Source organism: Amphiura filiformis, chromosome 10 (genome assembly GCF_039555335.1).
Source record: "Amphiura filiformis chromosome 10, Afil_fr2py, whole genome shotgun sequence".
Lineage (NCBI taxonomy): Eukaryota > Metazoa > Echinodermata > Ophiuroidea > Amphilepidida > Amphiuridae > Amphiura > Amphiura filiformis.
In genome coordinates, this window is record NC_092637.1 from 44516575 (window position 1) to 44528947 (window position 12373).

A 12373-nucleotide genomic window follows, 5' to 3' on the forward strand; every position below is an offset into this window, starting at 1 on the left:
CGGATGAGGTACAAAGCACACCAAGGATCAAAGGATGATACAAGAGGATACCTAGAATATATAAAATAGAAAGATTCAAGCCTGGTATACCAACTTGATGAGGGGAGCAAGACAAAGATATAAAAATTCCTTTAAAAAAGGAATGGGGCGCCCAATGTGAGTTTTGGATGAAATAAATTGAATTGGAATGAAGCGGTCGTGTCAATTTGCGATTATGTGAGGTGGGGGAGTTCTGTTTTGAGGGCATATTGTAGTGATGATATTGCTTATACTTGCTAATACACTGAAAATCTAATAGAGATGAAGGATAAAAAAACAATTACAGAACATTCATTCTTCATAAAAGTAGCTATGGGTATACAATGTTTACAAGATAAGAACGTTAATGTTTTGTACATGAACGTAACGTCTTTGATACATAGTTGTGTTAACACACTGAAAATCTGACTAGAGATTTACAATTTGATGATATCCAAAAGAATACTTAGCATTGAAGAATTTAAAAAAAATTACAGAACTTTCATTTGTTAACATACACGTAGCAATGATTAAGAATGTTATACAAACGTAACGTTTTGTTCATAAACGTAACATCCTCGACACATCTAGGATCCGCATCATTTGTTGATTAATGCCATAAACAGTAACAAAAGATTTATTGTCTGATCATTTTATCATTAAGGGGGACCCGATATTGCAATTGGAAGAACCAGGCTTTTCAATAACTATCAAAACTGCTGGGTACCAAACCTTTTGATACAGCTTGTATAGTAATTTGTTCTAATTTCCATGCAAAAGAACTTGGCCAGGTGTTTCATCCTTTAAAAAACAATAATACGCCATAATTTTCAATTACACCATGCAGATAGATAAGACCTTGGTAAGATAAGCATGTTAATTGTTATGTCACTATCACTATCTTGATCTTGATAAGATGCCTATTCATACACTGTACCAAGGACTACTATACAACATACATTTGTACATTCATTGAATGACTTGGAAACTTTGGGTACAAAAACTCATACTCTGCAAGTTAAGTCAAATTTTGCACTATGATTATTTATTTGAGGTTATTGGACTATGCCACTGAGATTAGGCTATTGTGGTCCATAGTCACCGTCTATCGGGTTCTAAGAGGCGGTAAACTGGTTAAGCCCGGTACAAAGGTCACGATTTATTTGGTGTTTTTATAAGTCCATTAATTTTGTATTTTAAACAAAGAATATACACACAAGATTTTATCCTGTGCATATCAGAAAACAATAAAATAAAATCCAAGCAAATTGTGGTTTTATTTCTAAGCTGGGCATAATTTTAGCAAAACAATTGCGAAGTAAATCTAGCAAGAGTGAAATTAGAAGCTTTTCACAAAGTCATGCCTATAAAGTGGCGGGCGCCCCCCAAAAACTAATGCAGTATGTAAACCATGATGGTGTACACTGTTACTGCGCTTAGTAAAATTCAAAATCATAGGGATAGTAGACAAAGTTAACAAAAATACAACAATTTTTTGTTGTATTTTGGTTAACTTTGTCTACTCTCCCTGTGGTTTTGGATTTTTACTAGTGCAAGTCTTGTTCCCCACATACCTGGCTCGATTCTTTCTATAATCATAATATTTTGTGTAATATTTGGTAAGAACCACCCTTTAAATTTCCTGTAAATGTATATTACAAAGGAAAGACCAACTTTATGTCAGTCCAAAATGAACAGCTTGCAAGTTATAATCATAATGGGTTAGTCCAGTTGAAATCCATATATACGCCCTATGGGAAGACATGCCGTTTTCTCCCACACAGGGGCTGTAGATTTTAAATGGAGTCAACTGTTCAGGTAACCCCATTTGAAATGAAATTCACCCTCCCTGTGTGGGAGATTAATGTCATGTCTTCCATAAGGCCTTAAAAAAATTGTTTGATTGGCGTAACATAAAAAAAAATTAGGTTAGGTTGGTCGGATTTGTTTAATTATTATTGGGGTTTTTTTTTAGTTTACACACATTTTAAGCTGTAAATCTTTTTGATAAAGGCTTTGGATTTTTTTTTTTTTTTTTTTTTTGCCAAAAAATAAGAAAAAAAGTCCAGGGTCGGGCCTATTTTTAGGTTTGGTCGGGTTCGGCCCATCAAACAATTTTTTTAGGCCTAAGGGGTGTATAGTAACCAGTTCAATGTAATAGATTGGTGTAATAAATCAACTCTATCGATGCCTTGATATTAGATATGCAATCAGTGTAATATGTGACATGATTGATGAACATGTGTGCCAGTTTTAAGTGTCTGCAAAGCGATTAACTTACCTAATTATTTAAAGTCATCTCAGAGACTGATATCAATTGAGAAACATAAGGCTGATTTATTGCATGAGGCAGGAGTAAGCTGTAAAATGTATACAGTGTCTATGGAACTTAAAGGCCATGTGATGGGATATGTAAAAATCCTTCACATGTCGCATTATTATGCTATTTTTGTTTTAGAAAGAGAACAAAGCGCTCTGTAAAACTATTTCTTTCTTCTTTTTTTTCAATTCTTCTTTGCTCATAACTTTTGATGTTGAAATCACAGGTAAAAATGAAAACAGTTCTGAAAAAAGCTATAAATTGCCATATTTTTTGTCAAAAAAAGTCAAAAATTAAAAAATATTTTTTGTTTATTTGTTGATTTCAGCATGGGTGATCTGCTTAATGAGATGTTTATGGATTTGGAGCCACATTTGATCCAGCTTCTAACAAGGCCATGGTAAGACCATCTTTTTAATACTTTTAATTCAGAGATATACAGGGTGTATCAAAATGATTAGTACCCAGGGGCATAGCCAGCCTTTTACTGTGGAGGAGCAAAGTCTATTATTTTCATCCCCATTTATCAATTTTTTTGTCCCATTGTAGGGGTGGAAAGTCAAATTTTCATCCCTCATGTCAATATTTTGTCCCATTTTTAGTCATTTTAATGACACAAACATTTATCTGTGGGAGCGCAGTCCCCCCTGGCTCCCCAAGCTATGCTGCTGTTGATACCCGTCAAGTGATGCAACATGGGATCCACATGTTGATTTGTGTTATAAACAGTCACATAACAATAAATTATGATCATTTGTTGCATTTAAAAGAAGCAGGCTTTTCAATAGCCATCAAAACTGCAATCATTTTGATACAGCTTGTGTATATCCATGATTTATTCTGGAGGAGTGCTGATTGCAGGGGTGCAAATTGTGATTAATTTCTTCCTCAGGAGCAAGGTTTTTAGGCTTAAGATTTCCTCAATCGGACCTAAAATACCTTTATTCTGCACTTCAAAAGATGAGAACGATAACATAGCGTGTATTTTTAGAGCGACTCTATATGTTACGTCTTCCAGCTTTCAAAAAAGGTCTTATCAGGACAATATGCGCACGTAGCGCGCCAAAATTAGGTATTTTACACTAGCTTGGAGTCAATTTTGGTGGGACACAAGCTCCTTTCCCCCTTTCTTTTCCTTTTCCCCCAATTTCCTCTTTCATTTTTTGTCAGAGCGAGCACAACTTGTTCAGTGTTTTATGGTTCTTTTTAAATTTCCTCAATATTTTTCCAGGTTGTCCTCTCCTCACTGGCATTAGTATTGATAAACTAAATTCCTTCGTGACCTTTGTTCCCATAAAATTCTTTTTGCCCCCTCTCTCTAAATTTGCTCAGATATGTGGCCTATTTTTTCCTGCATTCACCCATCAACTTCTTTGTTTTCCTGTTTAATTACATTGAATACCTCCTCTGGTGATGAATTTTAAATTTCCTCATACATGTCATATGCATTATAACCCATTTCCATATTCTAATACGGTATAATACCAACACCTTCCTCTTTTTTGCTCTTATTTCATGAACAATCATGTGAATTCCTCAAATTTTGCACTTGAGTGTCTTTTTTTTCCTCTTCCTCTCCTCTTTTCTTTTCTTCTCCCTCCCTTTTTTCCTATCTTTCTTTTTTCTTCCCAATGCATTATTTCCTCAATTTTGACTGTCATTTCCTAGGAGCGGTGCTCCCCGCTCCCACACAATTTGCATCCCTGGCTGATTGTGGGAAAAACTTTGCCTTTTGTTGTGAGAGCACCCACCATAAAGAGGAGGCAAACATTGCTAATTCTTTGAACAAAAAAAATGCCCTTACTCATTCAAATGATTAAAAATTGATATTTTTGATATTTAACATTCCTCGAAGTAAACTTGATCAATCTGATGATTTATACTTAAAGTGTAATGTAAGTGGGTTGAAAAGCCGACGATCAGTTGAAAATTTTGACCTTTCGTATTGAAAATATGGATTTTTTTCCCAAAACACCAAAAAAAATAGGTCTTTTGGGAAAAAAAATCCATATCTTCAATATCTTCATATCTTCGGCTTTTTCTCCCAGTTACATACACTTTAAGAATATATCATTAGATTTATAAAATTTACTTCGAGGACTGTTATATATCAAAAATGTGAAAAATATCAAATTTTAATAATTTGTCATAAAATTTGTATTACTGTAAAAGTCAATATTTTCGCGAGAAGATATTTTCGCGATTTTGAAGATTTTGTCAATTGCTCGAGAATTAAATTTCGCGGTTTTTATTTTGATTAAATTGAAACCTAATGCAAAAGGTTATTTTCGCGAGTTTTTATTTTCGCGATTTTATTTCCACTCGCGAAATTCGCGAAAATAAAAACCTCGCGAAAATTTCTACTTTTACAGTATATTGTGAATTTCAAAAAATGAAAATTATTTGATATCAGAAAGACATTCTTCGTATTCAGAATGCAATTCGATATGTCTGATGTGCTCTTCATGTCCCACAAAAAATACTGTCGAAACGCTCATTCCAGATCCCTTAATAACTTTCAATATCATAGCCAAATTCTATGCATTTTTTGACCAGGTTTCAGATCCATGGATCCCCAGCCATAGACACAGTATGCATCACCATAGAAGATTACTATCGGGACTTCTTACATCTCAGGAAAGATTTCTTTGGTAAACTACTGCAAGAATTGGAGGTGCGAGTGATAACTGCTTATCTGAAGGCTCTGGTTGATAGGTAAGACATATGATTGTATCTGTAGGATTTCTGGTAATCAATCAGGCATGAGAATTATCAGGTTCATACCTGAATTCTTTATACCTGACTTCCTTATAATTTCAGTCCCATTTTGAGCCATTTTAGCTCAATTTTATGCACTTTTTCAGGTTATTTCGCCTGACGATCTTTAAATTTCAGTCCATTTTGGGCCTTTTTAGACTGATTTTATGCACTTTTTCAGGTTATTTCACCTGACTAGCTTTTAATTTCAGCCTGTTTTGGGCCATTTTAGACTGATTTTATGCACTTTTTCAGGTTATTTCACCTGACTAGCTTTTAATTTCAGCCTGTTTTGGGCCTTTTTAGACTAATTTTATGCACTTTTTCAGGTTATTTCAACTGACTATCTTTTAATTTCAGCCTGTTTTGGGCCTTTTTAGACTAATTTTGTGCACTTTTTCAGGTTAATTCACCTGACTAGCTTTTAATTTCAGCCTGTTTTGGGCCTTTTTAGACTAATTTTATGCACTTTTTCAGGTTATTTCACCTGACTATCTTTTAATATCAGCCTGTTTTGGGCCTTTTTAGACTAATTTTATGCACTTTTTCAGGTTAATTCACCTGACTAGCTTTTAATTTCAGCCCATTTGGGGCCTTTTTAGACTAATTTTAGGCACTTTTTCAGGTTAATTCACCTGACTAGCTTTTAATTTCAGCCTGTTTGGGGTCTTTTTAGACTAATTTTGTGCACTTTGTCAGGTTATTTCACCTGACGATCTTTTAATTTCAGCCTGTTTTGGGCCTTTTTAGACTAATTTTATGCACTTTTTCAGGTTATTTCACCTGACTATCTTTTAATTTCAGCCTGTTTTGGGCCTTTTTAGACTAATTTTATGCACTTTTTCAGGTTATTTCACCTGACTATCTTTTATTTCAGCCTGTTTTGGGCCTTTTTAGACTAAGACTAATTTTGTGCACTTTTTCAGGTTAATTCACCTGACTAGCTTTTAATTTCAGCCTGTTTGGGGCCATTTTAGCTCAATTTTATACACTTTTTCAGGTTAATTCACCTGACTAGCTTTTAATTTCAGTCCATTTGGGGCCTTTTTAGCCAAATTTCATGCACTTTGTCAGGTTATTTCACCTGACTATCTTTTAATTTCAGCCTGTTTTGGGCCTTTTTAGACTAATTTTGTGCACTTTTTCAGGTTATTTCACCTGACTAGCTTTTAATTTCAGCCTGTTTTTGGGCCTTTTTAGACTAATTTCATGCACTTTTTCAGGTTCATACTTCACCTGACAGTGTGTGGATGTTTTTACCACTTCCCTGTGTCTGCGCATTTACACGCACACTTTCACGAAGTCCGAATTACTGGACTTAGCTCCAATGACCAATCAGATATCAGGTTTACTTAATGAATATTTATGAGTCGGAAGTATTTTGCCCACTCAGAAAGAATAAAAATAATATAAGATCAATAACAAGTTTTTCAGTAACAGAACACACCTACCCAATCAAATGAATGACTTGGGTTTTAGTTGAATATGATTATGTTATTCTTTGACCTCCTTTTTACATTCAGGCGAATGACATTCAAAAGCTACGAAGAACGTAAAGCCGCTGCAGAGAAAATTGCACGGGAAGCAGAACAGATGGAGAGGTTGTTTGAAAGGTTATCCCCGGTGAAATCGGATCCGTCACCAACCGAGGCTATCTTGACCTTGACCGAGGTTGTGAAACTCATGGATACATCGCTGATTTCTTTAGAAATATCGGTAGGTCAATCTGTAGGAGTAATTCACAATGCTGTGTGCATACTGTATTGTGCCCACCCTACTTAAGCCCAGCGTAATTTTGCAATGAAGTAGCCGAAATGCAGAAACTTCCATGCCATATGATATACATTGTGAGCGTAAGATTAAAACTGGAATATTTCATCCATATACAAATCCTCAACTACCATCCAGTTTATTGTCAAATTATAGTAAACAACTAAGCAAATCACTTAAAATGGACTAGCAGATTTGAAGTATTTAATTACCGGTAACATGGTTGTCGTGGGTTTGATATGAGATGTATTTCATGATTTTTCAGCTCTTTTCATTTAAAATTCATCCCTAATAAACACCCCCTTTTGACAAATTTCATAGCACAAAATCCATGGTTTTTCAAAAGCAATGATGTTTAAATCCAAATGAGGTCCAGTGAATATTGTGCAGATAAACAAATGGCTGTGGGGACACAAACTTCCTTAATTTTATATGAATACCTTTGTAACAGTGTGCCAAGTGTTTCCAAATGTTTTAGTGCCACCTAGGCTGAGGCAATTTGACCCCAAAATTTGATGATATACTTGTTGTGCTCAATTTCCAACATTTGGGCTCATATTACTTAACAGCAAACTATTTAAAAGTACTCAATTTAGGCACTAACCCTAACCGTACCAGGTACTACAAAATACTACTTGATATATGCACTGTTCGTGACGCAATCGCCCTAAGTGATATATAGGCATGGTTTTGCTGGCCAGTGAAGCCCAACACCCTCGGCAAAGTGTCGCCGACCCAGTGCTTGGCATGCGAGGGGTCTCGGGTTTGAATCCCACCCAGAGCAAACAACTTTTTTCTTTCAGTTGTTTTCTCTCTTTATTCCTTCCTTCTTTCCCTTCTCGTCCCCAAAAAGCCCTTAGGCCGTTAGAGTTAGGTTACCACTATCGAAACTCAATATAGGCTTCCTTAACCATAACTGTACCAGGTACTACAAAATGCTACTTGATATATGCACTGTTCGTGCATGTATCCCATGTGGTGTGATGACACAATTGCCCTAAATGATATATAGGCATGGTTTCACTAGCCAGCGAAGCCCAACACCCGTGCCAAATTGTCAGAGACCAAGTGCTTGGCATGCAAGGGGTCTCGGGTTTGAATCCCACCCAGAGCAAACAACTTCTTTCTTTGTTTTCTCTCTTTATTCCTTCCTTCTTTCCCTTCCCGTCGCCAAAAAGCCCTTAGGTCGTTAGGGTTAATAGAGGTCGTCAGTGTGACGTCATTTTCGGCCATCTTGTGGGTAAATCAATATAATTACCTTCAAGTATAAAAGAAATCATGTGATAACGTAGAGATTAGTTCACAGATTTGGTCCCATGACAATAAAGGGAAATGCAACCGTATCAATTTTACCAGCTTTTACCCACAGATGGCGAAAGGCTGACGGCCTCTATTCAAAGGAATTATTTCACCTAGTATGGTTTTGGATCTGTTTTGAGAACTTTTGCTTATCAAAAATGTTAACTAAGTATGTTGATTTGATTCTATTTTCAGACCTTGGTACACAAGTACCCAGATATTCGCAACGATCACCTTTGCAACCTGCTAGTTCTACGTGGAGATATAACCGCCGCTGACGCTAGACAGGTAAGGTTTATTAGAGAAAGTAAGATTTATTAGAGAAAGCATACACACCCCTCCATGCCAAACAGGTAAGATTAATTAGAGAAAGCATACACATCCCCACCCCACACACACCCTACACAAGTACCCAGATATTCGCAATGATCACCTTTGCAACCTGCTAGTTCTACGTGAAGATGTAACCGCCGCTGATGCGAGACAGGTAAGGTTTATTAGAGAAAGTAAGATTTATTAGAGAAAGCATACACACCCCTCCATAGGTAAGATTAATTAGAGAAAGCATACACATCCCCACCCCCACATAAGTACCCAGATATTAATTCGCAATGATCACCTTTGCAACCTGCTAATCCTACGTGGAGATGTAACCGCCACTGATGCTAGACAGGTAAGCTCAAACACCACTGAACCAATTAGAGGTTAATAACTGCGCATCGGTTATTTGGAAGGCATTGTGAAAAATCTAAACATTTTGCCTTTGGAACCGGGGAATATCCCGACGCAGCCCCGAGGGATATTCCAAGGTGCAAAGGCAAAATGTTTAGATTTTTCACAATGCCCGACATAGTACCGGTGCAAAGTTATTAACCTCATTCATAACCGTCACTTTCATCTCTTCACTTTCCAAAATATCACACAATTTGCCTCAAATATAAAAAAAAATTACGTTTTGCCTTTTCAAAAATCGAACAGGCTAAAACTGAACAACCAATAACAGAAGTGCGTATCACAATCTGTGCAAATATGGTAACGCACAATCCAAATACAGCGGCCAGCGTGCGCGCAGTTTGTTCGACACGCAACACGGCGCACGCGGAAGTTACTGTTGTTTATTAGTGACCGCGTTCAGCGTTTGCATTTTTCCAAATAAATATAAATGATTGGATCGCATGTATCGCATATATTAATGAGGTTATGAATATTAGGCTTGTTTGTACAATGCATTTTTCATGCTGAAAATGTACAATTCGGAAATTTTTGAATTAAAAAAAAAATTTGTTGAGAGAGTTAAAAAATATCTATAATCTGACATACGAATAAAAGGAGCACATGTTAACCTTGAATGTTTCATTCTGAGTGTATTTTGCTGGTCTGTGAATGTTGTACATGCAAACAAGTACATTAGCATTTCCATGTGGAATAAAGGAAAAAAGGGTTAAGAAATATGACCAGCAGCTAATACCTCCTAGCATTATTATAATGGTCACAACATGTGAAATCTAATTTTGCGTTTTCTTTCTTTCTTTCTTCAACAGACCATAGTGGAGACGATCGGTGAGGATAATGAACGACCTATTAATCAAAATCAAAAAACAATATTTAGTTCCTTGCCACAGAAATAAGCAGTCTGTGTGTAAACTATAGGCTCCTAGCTGTATACACTAATCCGACGAGCCAAGTGATAGTCAGGATTTGGTCGGCCATATTTGGTTCCCCGCATGCACCAAACAGGTGTTGTGAGTACCCAATTGGGTGGATTAAACCCGCTTAAAATTCAATGTTAGATTCTTTTGTGTTGTAAACTGTCATCATTCTTTTGTCTACGTGTAACACGGGTGATAGAATGCAGTTTAAAATACCCTTCAAGGCCGCATCATTTCGCATTTTAGGTGAGATAGCTGGGTCCCCGTCGCGGCTATGGCTGCCATTGAGGAGTAGGAATGCGTGAAATTGGATTCGTCTATACACTAATTCGACGAGCCAAGTGATGGTCAGAATTCATTCCGCCATTACTGGGGGCCATCCGCACCAAACTTGTGCTTGTAACTGACCAATTTGGGTGGAAAAGCGCTGCTTCAAAATCAATCTTATAATATTGCATTGTAAACTTTCAGCATCCTTTTATCACACGGGTGATGGAACACAGTTTAAAATTCTCGCAAAGCCTGCATCAGGTGGGTGGCCCACTTCAATGGCTACCATTGAGGTGTAGGAATGCTGTGGAATCAGATTTGTCTATACCTCCTGCATCTCGATATACTGTATTTCCTCTATTAAACGTCCTGAGGCATTGTATTTTCCAAAAGGGGGGCATTTATTGTTAGGAAAGCTTAAAAATCATGGCGAAATTACAAACTTTGAACTAGACATAAATGACTTCCGGTTGAGCCGGTTCACTTCTGGGTTTTACGATGTCATTTTTGACCATTACCTATCATGTGTTGACCGTGGTAAGCTTACTTACACAAGAAATCAGGGAAATTTCAGCATTTCTTAAACATCATGGTTGGAAAAAAAAAGAGTAGGAAGCGTTTATAGAAGAGGGCAACTAATAGAGGAGGGCAACTAATAGAGGAAATACGGTAAGCCAGTTCAACTTTGTGGTATTTTGCTCCAGAAATAATTTTTCAGTAGATTTCCACAGAAAAGCTTATTCACAAAATTTCAGTTGAATCTGATTTTTCGTTTGTGAGTTTGCATGATTCTGTGTATTACACTGCATCATAGGACACTGTTGTAATTACGCGTAATTCAAATTTGACGATATATTTGCTAAACAAATTAATCTGCAAGATTATTTTAGTACATACACATTATGCAGCCAGAGGTCACTTTCCAGTGGTATAAAAATCTCAACATTTTTGGAGAAAAGAGGGGGGGGGGTGTGAGGCTTTAATTTTGGATCACGAAATGCCCCTTTAAAAATAACAGCTGCCTTTTGAGGCTAGTGAACTAGTTTCGGTACTGGAGCACATGCTGCAGACTATATCTGCTTATGTTATATAAATGTATGTACTTATTCTGTCGGTCCGTGTCACGTCACTTCCGGTTGATGATGTTCGAGTGAAAACAAGTCCCTGATTCGATTTTTTTTGATTATTTCTGTCATTGGTGTAATGTAAATTTCGATCGCAAATAATCAGTGGAATCAAACAACCATTTCTAAGTCTTCAGAGTGAAAGAAACTTACTTGATTTACCGCTTATATACTGACAAACTTAAAATTAAATTCCATGGTCGAAAGTGTCGTTTTTTCCGAAATTGAATGTCACTCCAGCAACATCGCTATGTAGCCTCCTTCACAGCCGGTTTCTGTTGTTCACAACAAATCGTGAGCCACATGCAGTTTGGGCCCGAGACTAGAGATAGCCCGGATGTCCGACCGACAGAATACCGTAACCACTCGGGTATAAGCCCACCCCCCTAGATGGCAGATTTCACTTCAAAATTGGGGTGTGCTTATACCTGGGGAGGGGCTAGTACTTGAATTTAGAAATAAGAAAAATCATCCCCGGGAATCATCCCCATTTGTATATGCCCAATGTACCAGTAATTTCTATCATATATGTCAATTTCTTAACATTCTAAGTGTGGAATGTTAATTATCAGTTGATATTTTTTTTTATTTGTTCTTAAATGTGAGAGAAAAGCATTGATTTGATTTAAGAACTTGGCCAAAATTTAGTACTGGGTTTATAGCCGAGTGCACCCTTGTTCCCAGAATGTTTTGAAAAATAGGGGGTGAGCTTATACCTGAAGGTGGGCTTATACCCGGGTGGTTACTAACAGCAGGTGGTTACGGTAATAACAACAGGTGGTTTAATGTGTAAGTGGCCATTTTATGTAAATGATAATTATCGAGATATGGTGCATCAGTGACAGAAAACTGACAAATTAAAACAGTAATAATAATAACTCACATACTTGGTACTAATAACTCCACATGAAGAGCTCTCACTGAAAATTAATAAAATGTATAACAAAATTATAACAATTCAGGAATTTGGTGAAAATCAACGAGTGTCTGGTCAACGGTTTTGTAAAACGTAAATCGAGAGAGCAGCGCGATGTTTCAATCGCGGGCGTTACTTGTGCGATTTGGGAGAAAATTCTTATAAAATTCTTTTGCCCCTTGACTCTGTAGTAAGGCCTAAAAAAGAAAATAGTTTGATTGGCGTAACATGAAAAAAAAAAGTTAGGGTA

The 12373-nt window shown here is 36.7% G+C and overlaps 1 protein-coding gene across 2 annotated transcripts in view; it reads left to right on the plus strand.

Annotated features, from left to right (window-relative positions):
• The window catches only part of LOC140162910 (exocyst complex component 3-like), a 75334-nt gene extending 64610 nt beyond the window's left edge, over positions 1 to 10724 (plus strand). For both annotated transcript variants that reach the window (XM_072186220.1, XM_072186221.1), the window contains 5 exons: positions 2667 to 2738; positions 4895 to 5053; positions 6619 to 6811; positions 8360 to 8452; positions 9706 to 10724. In XM_072186220.1, coding sequence (XP_072042321.1) covers positions 2667 to 2738; positions 4895 to 5053; positions 6619 to 6811; positions 8360 to 8452; positions 9706 to 9792 — 604 coding nt within the window. In that variant the 3' untranslated portion in view covers positions 9793 to 10724. The remainder of the gene's footprint in view (positions 1 to 2666; positions 2739 to 4894; positions 5054 to 6618; positions 6812 to 8359; positions 8453 to 9705) is intronic.
• Positions 10725 to 12373: the final 1649 nt, after the last annotated feature.